At 46.7% G+C, this 23,535-nt stretch overlaps 12 protein-coding genes across 12 annotated transcripts; 4 read left to right on the forward strand and 8 right to left on the reverse strand.

Moving 5' to 3' along the window:
- Window positions 1-579: 579 nt before the first annotated feature.
- On the forward strand, window positions 580-1,158 carry V8C40DRAFT_267889 (YjgF-like protein; the record flags this gene model as incomplete). Its single annotated transcript, XM_083219908.1, has 3 exons — window positions 580-891; window positions 953-1,023; window positions 1,080-1,158. The coding sequence occupies 3 exons, from the start codon at window positions 580-582 to the stop codon at window positions 1,156-1,158; spliced, it is 462 nt and encodes a 153-aa protein (XP_083071366.1).
- On the forward strand, window positions 1,041-2,816 carry V8C40DRAFT_55001 (ComEC/Rec2 family competence protein). The gene has a single exon (XM_083223113.1). It carries the CDS (start codon window positions 1,509-1,511, stop codon window positions 2,658-2,660), a length of 1,152 nt encoding a protein of 383 aa, XP_083071367.1. The 5' UTR covers window positions 1,041-1,508; the 3' UTR covers window positions 2,661-2,816.
- A 301-nt stretch (window positions 2,817-3,117) lies between these two features.
- V8C40DRAFT_280884 (A4/G1 family peptidase) lies at window positions 3,118-3,860 on the reverse strand (the record flags this gene model as incomplete). The annotated part of the gene is made up of 1 exon (XM_083221482.1): window positions 3,118-3,860. One exon carries the CDS (start codon window positions 3,858-3,860, stop codon window positions 3,132-3,134), a length of 729 nt encoding a protein of 242 aa, XP_083071368.1. The 3' UTR covers window positions 3,118-3,131.
- A 1,495-nt stretch (window positions 3,861-5,355) lies between these two features.
- On the reverse strand, window positions 5,356-6,935 carry V8C40DRAFT_276070 (Zn(II)2Cys6 transcription factor domain-containing protein; the record flags this gene model as incomplete). Its single annotated transcript, XM_083220795.1, has 5 exons — window positions 5,356-5,415; window positions 5,471-5,501; window positions 5,558-6,355; window positions 6,405-6,517; window positions 6,822-6,935. 5 exons carry the CDS (start codon window positions 6,933-6,935, stop codon window positions 5,356-5,358), a joined length of 1,116 nt encoding a protein of 371 aa, XP_083071369.1.
- A 95-nt stretch (window positions 6,936-7,030) lies between these two features.
- Window positions 7,031-7,510, reverse strand: V8C40DRAFT_250500 (uncharacterized protein). Its single transcript, XM_083216991.1, has one exon. The coding sequence runs from the start codon at window positions 7,417-7,419 to the stop codon at window positions 7,180-7,182; it is 240 nt and encodes a 79-aa protein (XP_083071370.1). The 5' UTR covers window positions 7,420-7,510; the 3' UTR covers window positions 7,031-7,179.
- A 25-nt stretch (window positions 7,511-7,535) lies between these two features.
- Window positions 7,536-9,742, reverse strand: V8C40DRAFT_280888 (major facilitator superfamily domain-containing protein; the record flags this gene model as incomplete). The annotated part of the gene is made up of 9 exons (XM_083221483.1): window positions 7,536-7,987; window positions 8,044-8,634; window positions 8,705-8,753; window positions 8,870-8,871; window positions 8,901-9,031; window positions 9,080-9,116; window positions 9,176-9,303; window positions 9,361-9,409; window positions 9,457-9,742. 9 exons carry the CDS (start codon window positions 9,740-9,742, stop codon window positions 7,653-7,655), a joined length of 1,608 nt encoding a protein of 535 aa, XP_083071371.1. The 3' UTR covers window positions 7,536-7,652.
- Window positions 9,743-10,386: 644 nt separating this feature from the next.
- Window positions 10,387-11,560, reverse strand: V8C40DRAFT_280891 (NADP-dependent oxidoreductase domain-containing protein; the record flags this gene model as incomplete). The annotated part of the gene is made up of 3 exons (XM_083221484.1): window positions 11,440-11,560; window positions 11,040-11,381; window positions 10,387-10,960 (listed from the first exon to the last, which is right to left on the reverse strand). The coding sequence occupies exons 1-3, from the start codon at window positions 11,547-11,549 to the stop codon at window positions 10,387-10,389; spliced, it is 1,026 nt and encodes a 341-aa protein (XP_083071372.1). The 5' UTR covers window positions 11,550-11,560.
- A 990-nt stretch (window positions 11,561-12,550) lies between these two features.
- Window positions 12,551-13,387, reverse strand: V8C40DRAFT_267895 (DODA-type extradiol aromatic ring-opening family dioxygenase; the record flags this gene model as incomplete). Its single annotated transcript, XM_083219909.1, has 1 exon — window positions 12,551-13,387. One exon carries the CDS (start codon window positions 13,385-13,387, stop codon window positions 12,551-12,553), a length of 837 nt encoding a protein of 278 aa, XP_083071373.1.
- Window positions 13,388-13,805: 418 nt separating this feature from the next.
- On the forward strand, window positions 13,806-15,392 carry V8C40DRAFT_276074 (Zn(II)2Cys6 transcription factor domain-containing protein; the record flags this gene model as incomplete). The annotated part of the gene is made up of 3 exons (XM_083220796.1): window positions 13,806-14,417; window positions 14,522-15,235; window positions 15,303-15,392. The coding sequence occupies 3 exons, from the start codon at window positions 13,806-13,808 to the stop codon at window positions 15,390-15,392; spliced, it is 1,416 nt and encodes a 471-aa protein (XP_083071374.1).
- A 182-nt stretch (window positions 15,393-15,574) lies between these two features.
- V8C40DRAFT_250503 (Zn(II)2Cys6 transcription factor) lies at window positions 15,575-18,046 on the reverse strand. Its single transcript, XM_083216992.1, has 3 exons — window positions 17,577-18,046; window positions 16,449-17,513; window positions 15,575-16,361 (listed from the first exon to the last, which is right to left on the reverse strand). The coding sequence occupies exons 1-3, from the start codon at window positions 17,914-17,916 to the stop codon at window positions 15,658-15,660; spliced, it is 2,109 nt and encodes a 702-aa protein (XP_083071375.1). The 5' UTR covers window positions 17,917-18,046; the 3' UTR covers window positions 15,575-15,657.
- Window positions 18,047-19,464: 1,418 nt separating this feature from the next.
- V8C40DRAFT_250506 (maleylacetate reductase) lies at window positions 19,465-20,917 on the forward strand. Its single transcript, XM_083216993.1, has 2 exons — window positions 19,465-20,085; window positions 20,157-20,917. The coding sequence occupies exons 1-2, from the start codon at window positions 19,557-19,559 to the stop codon at window positions 20,702-20,704; spliced, it is 1,077 nt and encodes a 358-aa protein (XP_083071376.1). The 5' UTR covers window positions 19,465-19,556; the 3' UTR covers window positions 20,705-20,917.
- A 509-nt stretch (window positions 20,918-21,426) lies between these two features.
- Window positions 21,427-23,491, reverse strand: V8C40DRAFT_267898 (flavin-containing monooxygenase; the record flags this gene model as incomplete). Its single annotated transcript, XM_083219910.1, has 5 exons — window positions 21,427-22,427; window positions 22,504-22,685; window positions 22,746-22,907; window positions 22,962-23,136; window positions 23,194-23,491. 5 exons carry the CDS (start codon window positions 23,489-23,491, stop codon window positions 21,427-21,429), a joined length of 1,818 nt encoding a protein of 605 aa, XP_083071377.1.
- Between the last annotated feature and the right edge of the window lie 44 nt (window positions 23,492-23,535).

Here is a 23,535-nt window from a genome sequence, read left to right on the forward strand (position 1 = left end):
TAGATGGGCCGTACATAAGCAGTATAAATATCTTTCGATTTAGCTGCCCGCCCCATGGGAAGGTAATATGAGCCCAAATATTATGGAGAGGTAGCTATGATACATAGATTCTAAATTATTAATCCGGGTAGGAATTATAACCGCATTACTTGGTTCCGAGACCATTTCGGCACATCCGACGCCAGCGGAAGACCATGTAATTGTGAATACAAGGGCTTATACCGGAAAAGCCGACCCAAGCGATTTTTTTCGGGGGGACAACTCATGTGGTAATTGTCTCAAACTAAGTTAAGATTCATTAGGGTATTCGGCCAACATTCTAGGCTTGTGGGTAAATATGATGATTGGCAATATAGGAAGACGAAGCAGATGTATATCTTAGTAGTTCGGCTAATAAGCGTTTCGCCATGCTTTTCTTTGTAATGGACGTAAGGATGGTTCGGATAACCCGTCGGCAGATAAATTAGGTGCTCATTATTGAATGTAAAATTTGCATTTATAAAGCGTAAAACACTTGCAGCGTCCTTTCGACTCTGATCAATAAAGCCGTTTTCTTTATAAGTTATTAATACTGCCAGCATGGTTCAAAAAGAAGCTGTCCTAACCGATAAGGCACCGCTACCTCTGCCTATCTTCTCACAGGCAATCAAATGTGGACCTATGGTTTATTGCTCTGGAAGCGTTGGCATGAATCCAACTACCAACACGTTGATCGAAGGTGAAGTTGGAGCTCGCGCTGAACAATGCCTGAAGAACTTGAGCGTTATCTTAGAGAAAGCCGGAAGTAGCCTTGACAAGGTTGTTAAAGTAAATATTTTCCTGACCAACATGGAGAGCTTTGCGCCAGTGAACATGGTCTATGAAAAGTACTTTAATAAGGAACCAAAGCCTGTACGACTCCATACTATTTCTCAAAGTTTTTGTTATGGAATGTGTGTTGATTCAACTACAGTGTCGCACTTGCGTAGCTGTGTTTCAGTTGCCGCTAAGCACCGATGTTGAGATCGAATGCGTAGCGCATTTGTGAGGTATATTCATCGCTTCAAAAAGAGAAGAATCCGTGACTAATATTTATATAGATACTTTATTGTATGGCATCCGATTACCGAATCAACCCATATGGACTTTGACTATAAAGCCCGAGGACATACGCGCTGAGACTTTGGGGCAATGGAGGGCTGGACTTGTGCTTATCAATGGTGTCCCGTGAAGATTAACGACGAGAAAGGGAGGCGGATAACGGGGAATAGCTGCACCGAAAACGGTGGGATCGTATATAGTTCGGAAAAGTCCAAAGTATAATGGGCTTACTTGATGTTGGATGTACCGCAGGTCCTTAATGCTAACTTATTGTTAAACATCAATGGGTTGAGCTATTTTACGCTATCCGTTCAGCCTCACTCTGCTGCCTAACACAGCGGGGGAACAGCACCTCCTACAATCCCATTTCATCAAAGATTTTGGATTTATTTGTCTTATGAGATTACATTCCCCACACATTTACGCCCATGTCCCAACCAGCATTATCTACGGTATTCCCCAAGTGGACGTCTGGGACTCTCGACATCCACCACATCGACACAGGGAGCGGCAATGCTACTCTGATCGTTGGACCCGATGGGACAACTATTTTGATTGACTGTGGGACTTCTAAGGATGCTTCCGTGGGACAGGACGACTCGCGCCGACCCGGCGAGCTCGTGGCGGCCTATGCTTTGCGCAACAGCCCCAGCACGACGCTCGAGTATCTTGTCGCCACTCATGTACACCCTGACCACGTCGGCGATGTTCATTCTAACAAAAGAGCGATGGGTAACGGCTTCCAAAGGACTGGGCTCAGCGATGTTGATCATCAGATGCCGGCGAAGCTAGTAATTGATCGTGCCTATCCCAATTACGGCTTGCGGCCACCACTTTCAGCCCCATTCACCGACAACTATCTGGCTTGGCTCGATGCTAGGCAACAGGAAGGGCGTGAGGTCGCCCGCATTGATGTTGGTTCGAAGAGTCAGATCAAGCTGCGGTCGCCTGAAGGCTACCCGACGTTCTCCATTCGGACGCTCGCCGCAAACGGGTTGGTATGGACCGGCAACGGGCAAGAGAACCGCTCGCTTTTCCCGGATCTCAGCACACTGCCACCAGAGGCGCTGCCTGAAGAGAACAAGTGTTCAATAGCATTCCTCTTGTCGTATGGCCTCTTCCGTTACTATACTGGTGGAGATCTTACCTGCGACACTTATGATGGCCGTTATCCCTGGATGGACATCGAGACGCCCGTGGCGAAGGCCGCAGGCAAAGTCGATGTCGCCGTTGCTAATCACCATGGCTACTTTGATGCTTGCGGACCTGACTTCGTTACTATGCTTGATGCCACAACTTATATAATTCCCGCCTGGCATGTCACTCATCCGGGAATGGCCCAGCTCCAGCGTATGCTTGGGGCTTGGCCGGGCGTGGCGAGACGCAACGTCTTTGCCACCAGGATGTTACCGGAGAATCGTCTTCTCAACAACCGCTTCACTTCTGAGATGTGCAGTCAGCAGGGTCATGTGGTAGTTCGCATAGCGCCGGGCGGAAGCAGTTATAAAATTCTCGTACTTGACAGCAAGGGCGAACAGGACGTTGTGACTGCTGAATTTGGCCCTTATCTGTGTGGCTGAAGTATTGGAACATTCTTTTATTGATATCTGATCCAGCTTACCGGGCGAATGGATGAACAAGCTTACTTATTACCTCACCGCGCTGAGAGATGCCCTTTCTTTAGCTGTACACTCTATCAGACTAACTAAATTACAATGCTTGGTATTAATACATCCTATTATCCATAATGTGAACATTCCTATGTACCTGATGTTAGAATATGGGGATGAAAAGACAGCTGGTCAATCTCTTGCTTGGCTTCAATTAACCGTTATTTACTCTATCTATAGCACAGTCGGATTTGGGCTAGAATGTAGTGTCCATCTTAACATAGTGCTCTAGCAGAGCCTTGGTATCTAACTATGAGGAAATACTTATCTCTTATACTAAGAAGCGAAGGCCCGGCCGAGTTACCAATCATAGCTATTAATTCATCGCAGAGCCTATCAGATCTGCCCATCTAGGTGACAGCTGGTCCCTTATTGCCATGATTAGTTATCAGTCGGTGGCCCAACATACTTGCATATAACCTCCTCTTTCTCCGTAGAGCACTGCGACAAAACAGTACTAGTTCTCGTATCGAACAGCTCAATCAATTCGCCGCCCTCTGGAGTGACTCTGCCCGCCGATCCCTGCGCTGACGCGTTCCGGATAGTGATAGTGCCATAGTCGGGAGACGCCACGATGCCGGTATCATTGCCTCCAGAATTGTTGTAGTCCTCGACAATCCACTCAACACTTTTCTGACACAGCGGTGCATCTGACGGTGCGTCAGTGCTGTTAAAAGTGTGCGACACAGTCTGCCCAGTGCTGAGGTTGTCTAAGATAGCGGAGCCATTGAAAGGTCCATAGGCGTAGATAGTCATTCTGATATCGTCGCCCTCGCCGACTTCGAAGTTCTCAAAAACCGGCGCGCTTAGAGGAACCCACTCAAACCAGCCGAACGCTGTGCCATTGCCGGTGAGCCTGACGCCTGTCTGTAATGGACCACCTCCAGGACATTCCGTGGAACCGTCGATTCCAACCCAAATAGAAGGACCAAAGCTTTTGCCGCCCTTTGGGACTGTGAATGTGCCAGTCACCGAGGTAAACCCACTCCCGCTCTGCTTAACACCGGACCATACGCGGTCCAGAGTTTGTGGGGGGTTTGCGTCAGTTGCTTGTGGGGAGAGGGCTGACGCAAAGGTAGCCGTCGCAACAGTGAGGACGATGAGTTTCATAGTGAGATGAAGGTTTTGCGGTTGGCAAATTATAAATTAGGTAGATCAGCGGCATACGTCGTGCTGTTGTTGAGAAAGAAGGAATGCGCCTGTGTTATATAGACCTCGTCAGATGCTCTCCATAGCTCACCGTCAAATACGTAAACGTCAGCTGCCCTTACGGCAATTGATCGAGGGTCGGCAGTATAATGAGACGTTCATGCGGTATTCGCGATCTGCCCCTATGTATCAACGGCAGTCGGCAGTAAAATACGACATTTATGCGGAATTCGCAACCCACCTTGTTTATTATCAACGTTACTTCATAATTCTCAACCACTAAGAAAACTCTTACACAATCCTTTTCCTTATAACAAAAAGCCATAAAGACTTGTAGTTCATTTTATCCTAGAGTAAGTCAACGACAAGTGATGACCATGAAGCCATTTGATCGGTTTTTTTCATCTCCTGAATTGATGCGACCATAATATCCAAAGATTTTTGTATATCCCCTTGATCAAGAAACTCCTTTCTAATCGAACCTAGGAGCGGCGACATCTGGGTACAATAGAACACAAGCAGTATACCAAGGAAGTTTTGACTCCAGTAGAACAGATATGGCAATAAGAGTTTTTGTTTCCCAGGAGACACGATTAATAAGGGCCAATTTAGGCAGCTCTACCACTATTCTTAGCAAGATAAAGAATCAGCAAATCCAGCGCGTTACAAACCTTTAAACAACGGCTGACACCATACACGTCGTCGGTCGTTATGTTCTTAGGGAAGTGCAAAACTTTATATATGAGAGGACGATAAATCATGTACTGGGCATAGTAATATCGGGTTCGAAGTAGCGCAGTTTGCACGTCGCGGACGTATTTGCGACGAGCGGCTTCTTCGCTTTTGTCACTGATATCTGACCCAAACAAAAGCTCACCGTCTACTAGTGCACTTTGAGCATCATCCCACTGTAATGCTGGCGGTAGTATAGACTTCCATCTTTCTAGTTGGTTCGCGTGGTATTGTACAACAGATGAGATAGCTTTTGGATTGGCGGAATGGCTAGTCTCTGTGTCTTGTTAACTTTGGCCAAATGATGATTGGCTCTGGCCTATGGCTATTCTCACCTTGATTCATCGCCTCGTGGAATGCACGACAAATGCGCCGTAGCGCAATGAGAGCGGCGTAATGATGTTCAAAGTTTGAAACGTGGTCCAATTGCTGACTTAGATAACAGAAAGATCCTGAAAAGGTGGGTAGCGGTACTATCTGCTCCAAGTCCATGAGAGATGAGTAGGGGAGGTTGAGTTCAAGATGGTTCCCACTGCCAAGATTAGATGAGATGCATTTAAATCGTTTTCCGAAGAGAGGGAACTAGTAGAAACTCACACTTCCATCGCAATGCAATGCCAGAAAGCTCGCTTGAGAAGGTCTCCTTCACCACTATCCCAGTCATTCTGCCGACTGTACGTAGCCATTGTCAGCTGAGCCTTCGGAAGATATGACGTCGAATTAATCACCTTTTTATAAGTAAATAGCAGCTTTCTGACGCTTTGACACTCATTCTCCACGAATCCTGCCGATTAGAAATTAGCCAGTGTATGCTAATGACTGTGATCATCATGGCCCACCATATGGCGAAAACACGCTGCATAATATAGCCTACATGTCGTTCTAATTAGCTGATAAACACTGCCATTGGGTTAAATAAGTCATACGATGTCATCGCCTCGATATGCACAATAGCAAGTGAAGGGCTGAACGGGAGAAACCCTAATCTCTTGCGGACCTCATTAAAGTACTTCAATCCAGGAGGAGACTGGGACAGGTGGCGGTCACGCTCCGTAGATTCTCGGTCATTCATGATTATACTCAGAGCGAGCTCACCCAGAGCAAGAACCAGTAGCGTTATGAGCAATGATTCATCACCAATTCGATGAGTCGTTGTCAAGACTGTTCCCATGGCCGTCGGTAGCGTTTCCTGAAAGAAGATAGTCCGATCTAAGAGTGGATGCATATAATTGAATGTATCGAAATATGTCTTTGCGTATCTCATAGTATTGGAGTATGTAATGTCTACCAAGGGATGAGATTCGTTGAGATCGGCGGGCGAGTGTAAGTGACTAGGAAACTGGTTGTCGCTGCTACTATGGTGTATTGATAGGAACCAATCTATCCCGCTATCAAAAATTATTTTTTGCGATCGATTTAACCGACTTTGAAGAGACTGCCACACGAACGGCCATTTCAAGAGCTGGTGGGCTGCTGTAGAGTGCCGGTAAGCTACGGCGAGCTCAGAGTCACCATGGTCGGTATGCAACTCATTCTTGTATAGGGGCGCAGAAGGCACACAAGGTACCCCAGAGGACTGCCCTATGTCAGATGTTGATGGACGAACGCCGTTTTGCTCTTGAAAGGTATAACGACCATGGGCTATTGTGTTTGCCGACAAGATCTCGTTGACTCCGTCACTGACTTGTTGCAAAACGGTCAAAATATCAGACAGTGTATCTGCTCTGTTGTGTAACAGTTAAAAATTAGTTACCATAAGGTTACAGTGCCTACTTATTGAGAGTACGATCTTTGTAGTGGCAATCTATCTTGAGTCGTCGACAGAGTGCACATTTGGGCCTTTGCTCGTCGCACTTTCTCTTGCGCGCTCGACAAGCTTCGCAAGCCTCATGGCAGTTAGCTGAGATTCTGAATGAACTCTGGAGTTAAGAGTACGGCGAAGGATGTCGCAGTATTATTCACGGCGGGGTCTATAATTCCCGAAAAAAAAAAATCCCGACTGCTACTTACTTGCGTGGCTAGGATGCCTCGGTGGTTTTGACGTAGAGAATACATAGCAGATTCTCAGCACAAGGTAAATGCACAATGAATCCTACTGGAACCCTTGAAACACTTGGCTTATAACCCCTCGCAATTTAATAGATGCTGACCTGGATTTGAGAACTGGGCGAGCGGTCTCTTACGACGAACCCACTCGGTTCTGTCGGAGTTATTTTTGCTTCCCCCTTCAGTAAGACGCCAGTGACCGAATCGGTGAAGCTGCGGAGCTCCACATCCGCTCGACTCAATCAGCTTATTCGTCATCGTAGGGCCAGAAGGGGAGCCGGTGCGTGTCAGTGGGAACAGAAGCGGAGCCCCACCTCCACCAGAATTTGCATGTCTATTCTAGACTCCGCAACCCATCAGAAGCAGCTTCTTCGCAAGATATCCTCTAGAAGGGGAACGCAACTGGGTTGCGGGGCGGTAGCAGGCGGTAGACAATACAATTTCCCTTCTTCCAGCACCTACCCATTCGAGCACATACGTCTACTAGCATATTGCTCGTGAATTATCTCCATGAGCACCCACAAGTATATATTACCGCAGATTTAACCGTGAAAGCCGTGTTCACCAACAGGACCCATGGGGAGACAATTTTTCGAGATATATCTTCTCGGATCACTACACATGAGATTGTTTCAGCAAAGCCTCTAGCCACAATCAGTGAGAATGACGACATAATGGATGGGTTAACCATAGAGGTCAAAATGAGTAGTAGATGTGTCATCTTGGCCCTTTTCAGAGGCATGATAAAAGGGTACGAATATACCTACCCTGGAGGGATAATTAACTTCCCAGCTAGAGTCAATCAGCTGCGAGCTTTGAGGCTTAAATTAGGCGTCGCTATTTGTTATAGAAGATAGTTTTGCCAACATGTTTTAATGTCATGTTTTACGTGATATGATGGTCTGAATGATCTATACAAGGCCAGTACTTAGTATAGTCTAGCCAAACCTATGCCCTGTGGTCTTCTCACTTCCATTAGGTTGCTGCAAATCGACTTCGTGCCCTGAGCTTTGGTCCCAAGTAGTACATGATGCATACTCCTCCGATGCAGATAAAATTGAGGCCACCCAGCAGACTCACTCCACCTGGCACGCCGAGGTGTGTGAACATTGGCCGTGAAACAAGAACAGCTCCCGCGGCTAAAGCACTCCTTGCAAAGTCATTTGCAGCCATCAAAGAGGCGGCGAATTGAGGGTATGTCATTGTCAGGTACATGAATACAGGCTGAAGAATGAAAAACTGCCCAGCGTTGTTGATCCCCACGCCAACAATACTAGGCATCCAATGGACATTGTGGCGTGTTGTCCATGCTACACATTGCATAAGCGCTCTGACCATTTCCCGTTTATTAGATAAGTGAACTTACCAAATATGAACACACCCACAGGAATCATGTAAGAGCCAAGAATGGCAGGTTTAAGCCGATCTTCGGGCTTACCCCAACCATCTTTGAGGACTTTTGGTTCCACCCAGAAATAGTAATATATGCAATAAGCAGGGATTGATATCACCAATCCAACGATAACAGACATAAATGCCAGACCGGTTTGGCCCTCATTGAAACCGTAAATAACGGGGTAGACCAAGGGGAATGATTCGAAAAACGAATAAAAGGTAGCGTAGACAAGCGATATATAGATCGTAGTGAAAAGCACGGAGGGGTCCAGTGCGTTAATTTCCCATGGCTTAATGAGAGCATAGTATACAATCTCCCGTGGAGACATGTGTGATTGCTTAATTTCTGACTCCGATTTGATATTTGTGCGGCCCGTTATTCGGCGTAGGCGTTGTGCTCGGTGCATTAAGATATTTTCTGGATTGGTCTCGGGCAGAAAGATGAAGAGGCAGACAAGAAGTGGGCCAGCAAACCAAAGCAATTCCCATTGTGACCAACGCCAGCCTTCTCTGGGAACACTGAAGCCAACTACGACTGGACCAATAGCCGGTCCGAGAGTAGCTATTTAAACAAAGAAAGAATTGGCGTCAGAAAGTGTTGAAACGGTGATTTAGTAGACTCTCTCACATACCGGAGCCACCCCAAAGGGCCAATAAATAAGGCATTTTGATGGGAGCAAACTATTACATAATTAGCACATCTATGGTGATAATACAGTTTAAAGACGTGCCATATCTTGAAAGGTTGCCGCACCCGTCGTTAAAGCTGGCGAACCTAGAGACCGGGTCAGAGGCACGTCTTCAAAAGTATGTGTTCATCTCTCGTACCAAAGAAACCCATAAGGAATCTTGAGATACAAAGACCGCCAAAACTCTTTGTCATGGCCGCTGCAACGCACAAACCAACAAAAACCGCGAATGTGAGCACGTACGGCGGGGTACGACCGACAGCTGGGATTCTGCAAAGTTTGGTTAGGTACATCACTCGCTCCGGTTGGACTACTCACTCGCTCAATGGGGACCATAGCAAAGGGCCGATCCCATCTGTATAGTATTATTTAGCTGTACCTTTGAATTCTTTGTTGGGGCAAAAGGTTTCTTACAGCCAAGTATATACATGGCCAAACCAAGCGTTGCCTGTACATAGTTCACTCCGAACTCCTTCATAACGCCGGCAGTGCTCGCAGTGTAGATAGATGAACCGAGATAAACACAAAATGCGTAGACACTTCTATGGTCAGGTCGTATTCTGCTTATGGGGCGCAAGGCTTACCATATAATAGCGTACAGAGCGAGCTTTTTGGTGAGACTCCAATTTCGAGGGTTTTCGGGATCATCTATTCAATGTAAGCGTCGAAGGATATGCTATGGGCATTAGACCAACCATCTCCATACCAGCCAACTAAATAGTAACCGGCATTGACCGTTGAGTTCTGCCGAAACGATCCAGGCAACCTATTCGTATCGCAAGATGTAGAACCAATCTCAATTGTGACCTGACTCATTGTTATAACCCGACTTGGAGGACTGTTTCCATCATTTGGAGATGTCGGTTGGAGCCATTCTTCAGGATCAAATCCAACCGTTTCTTCTGGATAACATAAGATTCGATTTTGACACATCAGCCGCACGGCCTGGCAAAACAAAGAGTCCCGTAGTGTATCAAACATTGTGCCGCTCAAATGTGCCCTCTATACAGATGTTGATGACATTCTTGTGAACATGGCTGAGTAGACATCTACTTATAGACTCTACACACTCCTAGATTGTCACCATAATAGTTTCTTTTGAGTCCCTGACCCTGAAGTGTCTTAGTGTTTACATCAAAAGGGATCCCCTCACCTGGTATAACCCAGGGACAGCTGCGGCGGAGACCCACATCCGCCTGCCGTCGTCAAAAGTAGGGGTCGATGTATTTATCAGCACGAACATAAAGGCAGAACTTGCGTAATCTCCTACACGGTGATGAATAATTAAGCAGACCTCAAATGCTTTATCAAAGGTAGTATGATGTAATCGCTGAGCCCTTGCTTAGTCTATCTTATACGAACAGACACGGAACTGGAGACCACTTTCCCATTGGACATGACGGTGAGAACATGCATCTACTCAATCGCCACTCTGTCTAATGTTATAAAGCAAATATCCTGAATATCGAAGTCTACGCCATTCAGGCATGGGCATCTGTAAAAACTGCCAATAAAGCGGAAAGAAACAAGCCACTCGGCGAGCATTACAACCTCCCATAGCCCATGGAATTTCCTCTAGTCTCAACATAGAAAACAAAAATACATGCTGCCCCAAGTATAATAATTCAAAGAGCGACCGTATCAATGTAAGATCCATAAGTGGTGTCCCTACCTCCGCTGAACCCAACAGCAGATACCAAGTCCCTTATAGACCGCCTCTCATCCTCGGATATACCCACACCTGAAGCGGCAAAGTTCTGCTTCAAATACTTGATGTTCTTCGTTCCGGGGACAACAAATATGTCATCTCCTTGGGCTAGGAGCCATGCGAGAACCAGTTGTCCAGGTTCGAAGCCCTTTGCTTTAGCTACATCTGCTAACTTATCAACTAGCTCGAGGTTCTTTTGGAAATTTTCTCCTTGGAAGCGCTTCATGCCGACGCGAGCGTCACCGGGGCCAAAGTCAGCGCTTGACCGGTATCTGCCCGTCATGATGCCATTACCGAGCGGTGAATACGCAAAAATTGAGATTCCAAGTTCGCGGCATGTGGCAAGGAGGTTCGTGCCCTGGGATCCCTCGATGTCTAGTGTCCATGGACTATATTCTGCTTGCACAACCGAAATCGGGTGCACATTGTAGGCGCGTCTAACGGTACTTGAAGATACCTCTGAGAGACCCAAGTATTTGACCTTACCCTGACTATATGTAAAAGTGAAAATATGAGCTCATCGTCTTGAAGAATTAATCGTGGATTGGGTGTGAGGAATATTTTACGTACCTCACGAGTTCTTGTATCGCCATGATGGTTTTCTCGATCGGAACTTTGGGGTTGGGGCGATGCAAGTAGTACAAGTCGATATAGTCAACATTAAGCCGATCTAAGCTGCGTTTGAAGCATTTGGCGCAATTGTCCGGCGAGGAATCGACGTTAATGCTATAATCGTTTCCAACATTGAGGCCAAATTTCGTGGCGAGAAAGATGTCTTTGCGACGCTCGGGGTGCAGCGCAAACCATTTTCCGATTATATCCTCACTGTCACCGTAGACGTCCGCCGTGTCCCAATTTGTACAACCGAGTGCCCACGCGCGGTCAAGAAGCTCGAGGCGTTCAGCATCCGACCTGCGTTTGTCAGTTCATAGTCTTTCAACGGCTCGGAGTGTGCTTTGGGTAGCCATACGCTGCTGGTCCATATGCTATGCTCATGCCCATTGTACCGAATCCTATGGCAGGTATCAGAGGACGGTCTTTGCCTAGGCGACGAAGCAAAGGGGCAGTTGGGGAAGCCATGATGAGTGATGTAATATGAGGGTCAATATGGTGTACAAGTGTCAAGTTGAGTTTTGATGAAGGAGAACCAACTTTCTCAATTGCAGCGAGATTCCACACGTATTTGAAGTCTCGATAATGGAGTGATTCCAACCACCTGTTCTTGGCTTCCGGACCTTTTGGCCCCTGCTGCCCAATGAGTGTTCACTACATGCCAACAAGTTCCAATTATTAATGTGGTGTAGTCTATATCTCCGTGAAATTAGATTTATGAAAAGGTTCATTAGAAATTACCACCGTCGGTCGGCTCGATCGTCAAAATCGGGCTGTCCGCATTCGTGGGTTATAACAGTTCGGATTAGTGTGATGCGAACTTGCTAGCGCAATGATAGCCCGGGGTAACAAGGTAATGACGGGGCCGAGAGCTTTTTCCGCTTCGAGTTTGCTGTGTTCGCTGACCAACCAAACTCCCCTACAACTGATCTCTCTTGCGAGAATGCTAGTGCTGATTCAACTATATTGGTATATGGAGACACACCTAAAGGGCAATGCTCTGCCGCGCTGTCTACTGCATGGGATTTCCTGTTTATTTAGCGGCAAGTCGTTGGTCGATGTCGCTTAGCTTAGATGCTCTTCCCGCCCAAGCTTGCCTTCTGTGTTTTGCAAGTGAAATACCATTTTGAAGCAGATGGGCACCCAAGTAAAGTTTTACATCTAGACAAGATCAACTAAATACAGTGGCATTCATCCCTGTCATTCATTTCGTTTATACTACCTAGCTATCGCGGTACATATGCTCTGGGGATGGGAAATGTGCGGGTCAGCATATATTTGCAAGCTGAATGGGCATCAATTGTGCCAATCGAGATAGGTATACCGCAACAAGCTCTTCCATCCCGCAGCGACCTATGCAGAGTTCAGCGTATCAAAAGCTGGCTTATGCGTATCAACGCTACGTCAACGTTGTACGCGCGAGAAAATGGCACATTGTGTTTCTTCAAAGGCTGACTATCCAAACGTCATTACCAAATATATTGACTCATGGTCGCACCCTTGTACGTATACATGTCAAATTTAACTCCTCCATGACTACCACCGCTTCCAGCGGCAACCATAAATGGCATAAGATGTTCCGACGAACCCTCCACATGGGCCAAGTAGCTGCTAGCAAGAGATCGCCAACCTAGTAAGGCCTTCGCTCTTGCTTTTGAATCTTGAATGGAGGCGGTTGATTCAAGAAAATCTTCGAATGCAGAAGACCCGGCAGGGACAAATTTATTTTCGAAATAGGCTTTTGCAATAGCCTGAAAATCGTGGTACGACCCTCCGCTTCCAATAACCGCATATCCCCGATCTCGAAAAGACTCTACCGCTTGTCCCAATTGGATATTTAGTTTCGTGGACTCAATGTCGGTCTCTCCACGTAAAACAGACATCTGTACAATAGGAATATCTGCCTGAGGCCTCATTAGGATCATTGGGACGTAAACGGCATGGTCAAAGCCTCGTCCCTCCAAGACTGGCTTGAAGCCTCTGTGTCGTAACTGAGCTGCAATCTGTACGGCTAGCTGCGAGTCACCCTTTGCAGCATACTGAAACTCAAAAGCTTCTTTTGGGAGCACGGCTCTTTGGTCTTCATAGTCATAATATAGACCAGGCTCATCGCCCATCGTTATATGTGGTTGCTTGGTTTCCCAATGAGCGGAGAAAAACAAAATGCCTTTGACACCGTCAAGTTTACTGCCGTGCTTCCGTAACATTTCCCTGAACGCTTGTTGTTCAGGATCCAATAAGGGGAAGGGGCCTGTGCCATGAGAAATAAAGAGGCACGGTGCTCGTTTATCGTCCACGGCGGTCATGATGCGATTGAGCCTTGTGATCGGATCAAAGGGAATTATAATTTTGTTGTTAGAAGTTTGATAGCAGTTGAGAAAGGATCCCGATTTTTCTATGTACTTATACATTGCGAAACAGACTCCGTGCATTCGGCCAGTCTTCTCCGTCGGAAACATGCGGTCCACTCTACGAATTGGTTGATGCGAGAATGCTAGCGCATGTCTAAGCATATTTGTCATGGAAGCGGCCTTCGCATTCTCCACCTGGTAATCTAAAGAGTCTTTAACACCCGACCTCTTTCGGCGCATTTGAAGAAGAACATAACCCGTGGAGGACGACTAATATGCATCCTTCTTTCCGCCTGCGCCTGTTGTCTCTCTATTGCTGGGCTCCGATTTTCTGGCGATATAACGGGGAACGTAAGGTAAATGCTAGAACCACATGGTCAATCCAGGCCACCCGAGCACAGGCTGCAAGAGCTGCAGACTAAGGCGCATACTTTGTGATTCAACGCGTCCATCATGCCTACGCTGCGTCAAATCTCATAGAATTTGCTTAGGTTATGATGACCTCCGGCAAAATGAGCCCCGGCAAACCGACACAGCACGACGTAGTTATCCCCGCAGCGGCTTGTCGACCTCCTCTTGTTCGCGGTCGTTAGATATCATACAGTCATCTTCGACATTTACGACAACTGAAAGTGATGATCGGGGATCATGGGAGTTGGCTGATTTGATATGCTTGGTTGAATACATGATCGCAGGCAACCTCGAGGACGAGAGACTCAATCTTAGTTCCGGAAACGTACTCTTCCTGTCGAATATTACTACGGGTCGGCGCACCTCGAACGAATCTATTGGGCTCTTTTTGTCAGTCCTAGAGTTAACTGGAACAAATTTCTGGCTTCTGCATCAACCATCACCATCTCCAGCCGTATTCAGCAATGGGTCTCCAAAATATTATCGCGTAACACGGAGATTGAGAGATGCAATAGCATCGTGCATAGCATCGCCTGCTCTGGTTGCTTCGGTCTTTCTTTTGGCGGTCAATGACGTGAGTTTTTTTTTTTTTAAAGTGTATTAAATTAGAGAACCTGATCCCTAATTCTACATATCTAGATGGTGATCAACGACAGTCCGGTCGATAGAACTTGGCAGACCCATGTCAATGGATTGCTTTCACTGCTGGCGCATATTCGTCCTACCAGTGGGTGGTACTGCTTCTGCAATGCCGTGCAGAATGTCAGAGGAGACAACAATTCTCAGGATGTTGTGGCGCTATTGAATGACCCCTTCGAGAAAATTAGTTTACTACTGGATATATCCATGCTACGCCTCTATGATCTATGCTTAGACGCCGAACAATGGCTCTTCATCCGCCAAGGTGCTCCACGGCAACTCGATGTGAAGAAAGTACAATTGGCTATTAAGCGTCTACAAAGAGACCTCCGTGTTGTACACCCAATGTTAAGCAACTGCGCGGGGGACGAAAACGTTGAGGACTTTCTAGCATTTCGTTGGAATCAATACCGAACGCTCAATATAATCATGGCTCGGGTACTCATAAGGAGTAACGAGCTTATTCACTCGAGCAACGGATACCGAGATTCTAAGGAGTTTACGATATTATTGAAAGCTGTACAGCAAGAAGTGGACGAGATCTGTTCCAATGTCCAATCAGTCGCGGGGTACAATGGAGGTTCAGGCAGACCTTCGCCGCCCAAATCGGAGTTATTGACGGCTCTAAGTATCGTTTGGCCACTACAATGCGCTTTCAGTGCTCCTGGAATAAATGAGCAGCAACGTCTCTGGATTTCAGAGAAACTTTGGAATATTGGAGAGCGAGCCTCTATACCACAAGCCATGTCATTGGTAAGTCCATTGTTTAATACAAGTCGCAACGCATATTATTGTACTTCTTGTTTCTTACAAGTAATAGGTTAGCATAAGAGATGAAGGAACTAGTGACTCAGATATAATAGCTGGGCTATTACTGATAGCAATTAGTTTCTCCCCCCTACCTTCATAAGAGCTGTTTTATCATAAAGAATATTTGTATCTACACCGCAGGGTGCGTAGTGTTAATTTCCTTCCCACACCACTGCTAGAAACTCTGTTGCTTTGGTGAACTTCAAAGCTGGAAAGAGCTGATTTATATTGTCTGACGAAGTCCATGCCACTGTGGTACTACGACGACACTAACAGATACAGCCTTAGAAACAGCCAACTTATATACAAATATAGGACCTAGCCTACTACACCATTACCTTATTCCCTCTTAAATTAACTTATTATTATACTGGCTCCAAAGTTATATCCTGAAAGTCAAAGTGTGACTCAGGTGACAAGCTACTAGCAAAAGGGAAAAGCGGTATATTTTGATTCAAGAAATACTCTGACAAAGCGTCGATAGAATTGTCAGTAGGGTGAGGATATTGTACGTCTCCTAAGTTACCATTAGATTGTGTATAATCCATTGGTAGATTTCCGATTTGCGTTGGCGACAGCCCGGATATTGGTAGTAAGGACTCTTCTTGGAAAGTGTTAAAATTAAACGAGCGAGGTGTGATTGGTTTAATCACACTTTCGTTAGCAGGTACACTCCAGCTAAGCTGTGTGTTCTCAGTGTGATCCACAGGTCTCTCGCTGTAGCACCGCGGTTTGGATGACCGCCGAAGATCTCCGAAGATACTTCGGACTGCTTTGTCATTTTCCGAAAGCAAGGTATTATCCCTTCTCGTTGTATAGATAGCGACTGCTTCTTTTAGTTGTTCGCAGATCCTAGCAAATCTTGAGGCATGTGGACTTAGTTTTCCAAGATGGACCAGTATTTTGATTGCTCGATTTAGCAATGGATTCACGGACCAGGTATAACGTCCAGATCTGTCTAGAAAAGCAAGGCCTAGACACAGGGCTGATATAAACACGCTATTGACAACCAAAGGTTGCCGGCTTGGAGTGTTTAGCTCGAAGACATACTCATAAGCGATATCGATGCCTTTTATAGCAGAGTTGACACAAGCGTCAGCGTAGGTTGCGAGACTGATCATAATGGAAGAAGTTTCGCTTTTTGAGAATTCCTTACTAGAAGCATGGTGGACTCGGAAGGTCGGAAAAGGCTTCGTAAGCAGAACAATGGAATAATAATACGCCATCGTGACGATGCTTGAGCCTTGCTTTGGAGACAGACAAAAGCCTTCCAGCGATGCACCGTGATTCTGCTCCGCGTCTGATTCGTCAATCCCATCAACCATCAACATTCGCGGCAACTCTTCGGTCCATTGTCTATGCTGCTGCGAGATACTTCTGGCCAACTCGAGGCTTATAGCCTTTTCTGCATAAACTTCGACCAGTATTCGCTCAAAAACATTGCAGATCCTAAACATCGCTGAGAAGACTTGTTCCGCCACATCAGGGCGCTCGTAGTCACGCGGGGGTTTAAGTGGCGCCCGGACGATATTTGATACAGCCTCTGTCGTCGCGGGCGGTCTTCCTAGAGAAGCCGCCAGGAATAGATCACATACTCGCAATGACTTCCAAGCACGCTCTCTAGCTAGGCCTTCCTCGCCACCGAAGGCCTTATTTGTCTCATGGAGATGAATTCCAAGTGTATAGGCGGCCCTGGCAGCGGTGCCGAGATTTATAAAGGCGGCGTTGTACTGGCATGCCGCCATCATGTGATAAGTGATTAATATGACTGCCTGGACGGTTGCCAAGCTGGGATCGTCTATGAGATTGAACATGGTAAGTTGACGCCCGAACGCAAAGTATTGCTCAGAAAGTAGCTCGTCTGAGTCTCCTTGAGCTCTAGCTTGGAACCCTATGGCGAGGGCCAGGTGGATGATGGCAGACTTGGCATTTGTTCTTTGTGAGGGTTGTTCGACCCAGTCGTGCAACTGAGCTAGCAACCAAGGTGGGTCGAAGAAGTCCAATATGCCGCTTACAGCAAAGAAAAACTCCTTTGCAATACTCTGGGTGGTAGCCAGATCTATTGATGGCTCTCGGACCGTCTCAAAACGTGTTTTCGAGGTGGCCTCTAACATAGGATTCCGAGCGGGCTCATTGGTAAAGGGGCATAGCCCTACAGCAGCCCGTAACGTGCTTCTCACCGACCCCAGAAAGGATAAAGACGCTGAATCCCCTACGTAGACTGCAATCTACGTCAGCAAAACAAATCACTTGCTTTCGCTTGCGTTCGGTTCCGAGAACATACTGAATTTACCCCTGCTATCCTTGAGCATTTGCGAATCTTTGGATACAGAGTACATATTTGAAACTGGGATATCGATTTGCTTTGATGATAATGCCGGTGTTGCGGGATCAAGAGGCCCCGGCTCACGTCGAGCTTCTCTGTTAGGAAGTCCTCTTGACAGCTGGCTTTCTTGTGAGGCTGGTCGAGTGTATCTTGAGTAACGGCAAGCATCCTCGACTCCACGAGCCCTGCAGTGATCACAAGGCAGTATTCCATTACACTTCGACTTGCGTTTCTTGCAATTCTCGCACGCTTGCGCTACCCGTCTCCGGAAGCGAGGGTCAACCTTCGGTCGAGGCATTGAGAGGGACACTGCGGCTTTGAGGACAAGTCAATGAATAAGGAAGAATGCCTCAAACCAGTATGCCAACAATACAGATGTGGAGCGCAGCCACAGGAAGAAATGTTCCTTAGAGTTAAACTTCTTTGTTTGCAAGGCGAGCTGTTGAGGAGGTAAGACCAAAATACATTTAGGGCACCTTGGTCTAATCCGACTAAGTCTAGGGTTGGCAAATCATGAGTGCGGGGAACAATCTTGGTAGATCAAAGCCATGTGATCGGTTTAAAACAACAAGCACCCGGGCAACCTGGCATACCGCCATCTATGTGCGTAGTAATCTACAAGGGTTAGCACTTTAATCTCCGGGTTTGCCGAGCTTGTGCATTTATTTTTGTCCCAATTATCCAATCCTTAGAGGACAGTTAAGTAGGTTACATATACAGGAGTAGCAGGCAGTGACACTCGGCAGACATTAAACCCCCTATATCACGCTCATCAATACTAACTACTCCGGTTCTATTAGACTCCCTCTAGTGATTAGGAAAAAGGAATAAGGAAGAGAGAAAAATTTAAGTGTGACATCTCTTTACAAGCCTCAACTCAAGTAACTAAATACAAGTTCTTGTACAGAGACTGTAGGCATCTGTCCGTCATAGTTTCTATCCCACACACAGTCCTTAGCTAATAGTCTTTGGCTAGAACCACTACTTGTATAGCGGCTAACGGTATGGAGTACAAGGTTACTGCGGGGGCGGGGCTCGGTGGAATGGTAGTTTTCAAGTCGAATTCAGAGTTTATTCCACGCAAAGGTGAGACAACCGGCCGTAAGCAGTCACATAGTTGTAGCAGCATTGCGAAGTGAAGTTCCGTGTCTTTCTAATATATCACGAAGTGAACTAGAACAAAGCATAAAGAGCTAAGATCAATTTCTCTATCTCTCTCCACTGACATACTGCAAGGCAGTGCTGTGAGATCCATTGTTGCGATTCGCCGCTGAGAGGGTCTTGGTTTCTTTCGTAATATGGTTTGTTCATTGTTCGGTAGTTCTTAGGTGTCGTTTCGCGTCACGATATATGAAGGTTATTCGACTGGAACTATAGCTTGACTTCCTCGGTCCTGCAGCATGTGGCTGCATCACTTGCTAGAAGATAGCGGCCATCCTTTAATACTAAAGGCAACAGCTCCTCATCAATTCATTGCAAGAAAAGCTCTTCGTTGTTGTATATTGTATGCTGTTGGATGTTGAATTTCACCATAACAGCCGGAATATAGAGACGCCCTTCTTCACGCGCATTTCTTCCGTCCCATAGCACATGAAAGATGACCTCAAGACTGACGCAGAGAGAGGCGGGGAACAAGTCTGCCCCCGATTACTAGGTAGTTAGCCCACCGACCGGGAGAGTTGTGGCCTACCGCGCGCCTAATCCACGAAGCCCCAACTGGCTACGGCACTGTGATTGTTGCAGCTGTTCCATGCTGGCTTTGGCTAGCAAGGGGTAGCATCCGACGCTATCGAGCATCCGGCCGGCCCATACACTATCCGGTGCGCCATCCGGACAATGGCAACCTCACTACTCGGTGCCGATTATAACTTGCTGTTGTTTCGTGCGCTTGGTTGGTTTCTGTGTAAGTCTCGAGGCCGCCAGCTATTGAACGCAACCATGGTTGCCCCGCAGAGTTTTACTTACAATATTGCCCCCAGCCGGGTTGTCTTTGGGAGTGGAAAGCTCCGAGCACTGCCCGTGGAGATGGCAAGGCGTGAGTTGCGCTCCCCATTGATCCTGACTACTTCCGAACAGATCCACCAAGGCGAGATGGTCAAGGCTACTTTAGGCGCTGGACACACATTTGCGGAGGCGACGATGCATACCCCAACAAGCGTCACTGAGAGGGCCCTGGCGTATGCGAAGTCCGTCCTCGCCGACTCGATTGTTTCTATTGGCGGAGGGAGCACTATTGGACTCGGCAAGGCTATAAGCGTTCGCACCGGGTTGCCCCATATCTGCATCCCGACAACTTATTCTGGCTCAGAGATGACGCCCATTCTTGGCGAGTCAGTGGACGGACTCAAGAAGACGAGGAGTGACCCCAAGATTCTTCCCGGGACAGTCATTTACGATGTGGATCTGACTATGACTCTTCCGGTCGGCCTGAGTGCTGCTAGCGGCATGAACGCAATCGCTCACGCAGGTATATAGCCTTCTCTTTTGTCCTTTCTACTGATGCATTACGGTCTTGAGAAATATTAATTAAGTCTACAGTGGAGGCGTTGTATGCTCACGACTCGAACCCAATCATCTCCCTGCTCGCCATTGAAGGTGTCAAGTCCCTTACAGAATCTCTCCCTGCCCTCATGGACTCGCCAACAGACCTGAATGCCCGATCTATGGCCCAGTACGGCGCCTGGCTTTGCGGACTCTGTCTTGGGTCCGTTGGCATGGCTCTCCACCACAAACTCTGCCACGTCTTGGGCGGGAGTTTCAATCTGCCTCACGCTGAAACGCACGCTGTTGTACTACCGCATTCTTTGGCATATAATGCTCCAAATATTCCAGAGGTTATGAAGAAGCTAGCGGATGTGCTCCCAGGTAGTAATGGCGATGCTGTCCAGGGACTCAGCTTTCTTTTAAAGCGTCTTAAATTGCCACGTGGATTGCAAAGTTTCGGCTTCACGGACGAAGACATCGATAAGGCGGCTAATATTGCAGTTAGTAATCCTTATTCTAACCCACGTCCAGTCGAAAGGCCTCTGATTAGAGAGCTGATTAGAAGAGCATACGCTGGCGAGGATGCAAGAGTAGATATGTAAAACAAGATTAATCTTTGCTACATCACTGAAATAAGGCAACAGTAGAAACGTTGAGAAGGAAAAGAATCGGCTAAAGAATATCAACATAATCGACTTGGCCAAGCAAATTTTATGAATGTTACAATTGTGACGACTGTGTCTAGTTCCACGGGTAAAATGGTCATTGGACTTATGTAGGTAGCGAGTTACGGTGAATCTTCAGGAGCAATTGGGGTTATGAATCATTTAGTAAAAGTTAGTCTCTAGTAATAGAGTTATCTCAACGGCTGTCTGACGCATATAACGGTGAAACGAGGTATAGAAGGATACGCTGTTAGGCAATGAAAGACGAATTCCATTGGACCTTAGCTGACGGGTTGTTTTCGGCCTCTTTTTATGTGCGGCCGTTTTTGGCTGTTAAATATTGTTGCCCTGATAATTGGGGACAGTCATCTATTGAATGGCCCGCTGGATTGAGTTGTATCAGAAACCGTAGCACAAAAAAGGAGAAGTAACGAAGTCAAAGAATGTGATATACAATAATGACGGTAATGAACTCTAAATTCGTCCAATACAGAGGAAGCCTCTTCGTGCTATAGTATGATTCAAGCACAAAGTCCAGTTCGAACACGCATACCTCCTTTCAGCTACCCAGCTTCCAGATCCCTGCCCACTCGTCACAGCAGCATAGCCTCAGTGAATACTCATTCAACAGCTATTTCGGATTCTACCACCTAAACAGCTTAATGTGAGAACGGGAGCTGCCTATACTCAACAGTTTCTTCCGGGTATGGCGACGCTGGCAAATCCACAAATGCCGGCTGTAAGAAATGTGCCAGCTCGCCATCCTCGGGGTTGACCTGAGGGGCAGACCAGCCGTCTCCAAGCCATGATAGCCGGTTAGTCTGGGTCTCTTCATTGTATACGTAATTGAAATCTTCCCAGCGTGGTGATCGAAGAGTCTCCAATGCATGCAAGGCACTACCCGGCCAGATTCCCACAATTCGGTCTCCCTTGCCACCCTTGCTCTTATACCAACTGCTGCATTTGTCGATATACACGGTATCTTTGAAGTACCTATCAATGACTTCTGAAAAGTCTTTCACACGGGCGGACTTTGGTTCCATGCTCGAGATATTCTCCTTTTGGAGTTTCCGTATACATTTGATAATGTAATCCCCCGTCTTTTCCATCATGGTCGTAAGTGGTCCCGTGCCGATGGCTGCATTAGGACCTAGCATCATGAAATAATTAGGAAAGCCGTCGGTAGCCAGAGATAGATACGTCTCGGGGTACGGTTCAAACTTCTTCATCATGGTTTGACCATGTTTTCCAACCACCGAGAAAGGCGGCGGCGCCGAAGTCTGAAAACCAGTTGCGCAAACCAAAATGTCCAGCTCCTTGATTTCTCCATTTTGTAGCACAAGACCAGTGCCTGTAGCTTCGGAAATGGGTGTATTAATCAAATCGACATTATCTTCACCAAGTGCTTCAAGATAACCAGGGCCAGGTGTCAGCCTTCGGCAGCCCACACTAAAGTTTGGCATTAAAACTTCAAGGATGTGTGGTTTCTTTGCCAACTTTTCTTTCATAAGCGCTGTAAAATCCTCACGAGCGAGCCTCTGCGTTTCTGAGTCCTTGAAGGTAAGAGAATGAGCCGAGTTGCCTTCTCTCTCGATAATGGTTCGAAAATTCAGGTAGTACTGAGGGTCATTGGTGAATTTTGCCTTGTGCTCCGGAGAAACTACAAGAGGTTAATCTTCCCAGTCTTCTTTTCGTAGCATAGCGACTCAAAATCAATTAAAATGAGTAAAACTTACAATCGGTGCTTCCTAATCCAAGAGCCGTCATTGCGGAATCTCCAAAGGGTCGGGTGATCCATGTCGTGCTCCGGATAAAGCAGCTTAAATGCGTGCCACATACTCGCTGTAAAGCAGGAATAATCTGGATGGCGCTACTTCCACCACCAATAATGCCAATCCTTTTCCCTTCAAAAGTAATACTAAAGATAAAATTAACGTTTTCTTGTTTCCAAAAAAAAAAAAAAAAAAAATGTATATACCTATCGTCCCATACTGCTGAGTGAAGTACGGGGATTTTCATTTCACGAAGTCCTGGAATATCCGGCCAAGAGGGTTCGTTTAGCATTCCCCGCGCGCTGATGACAACATCGACTATGTCAACTATAGTCTCTCCAGTTTTCAAATTCTTAATCGTAACCTCCCTAATAAATTGTTAGTCTGAGACACAAGAAGATAGGTATATAAATATCTCGAACCATTTCGAGATATCCTCCTTCCACTTTGCGTTGGTTACTTTATGTAGAGGCTTGATGAATCGGTTCACAGAATATCGTTCCGCAACCGACTCCAGATATTTACATATTTCTGCCACAGGGGCATAAAACCGGCTCCAATTCGGGTTGGGTGCAAATGTGTACTGATATGAATGTGCTGTGGGAGGGTGTTATACACTAATAAGATCTCTTCAATAGCCGACATAAAACATACCAGGAATGTCGCAAGCACAACCCGGGTAGCGGTTCTCATGCCAAGTGCCTCCAATCCCGGAGTTCTTCTCATATATGGTTAGTTTCACGTTACGTAGTCGCTCTGGTATCCGAACGCCGCAATAGATTCCCGAGAAACCGGCGCCGATGATGATCACACTCATTGGTCGAAAATTCTCCACGACTCGAGGGTAAGCTGTAGACACCTGAGGCTTGGGTGACATCGTGTCAATTCTGGAACCGTTGGTCTTCTCATTAGTAAGACCAAAGTCGGCCTCTGTAGTTGATGGAGGAACCATGATTTCCAAGGCTCTGAAGTTTCTCCCAAGAAACGACTAGCAAT

This window comes from Trichoderma camerunense, assembly GCF_050948025.1.
Source record: "Trichoderma camerunense strain CBS 138272 chromosome Unknown V8C40scaffold_13, whole genome shotgun sequence".
Classification (NCBI taxonomy): Eukaryota; Fungi; Ascomycota; class Sordariomycetes; order Hypocreales; family Hypocreaceae; genus Trichoderma; species Trichoderma camerunense.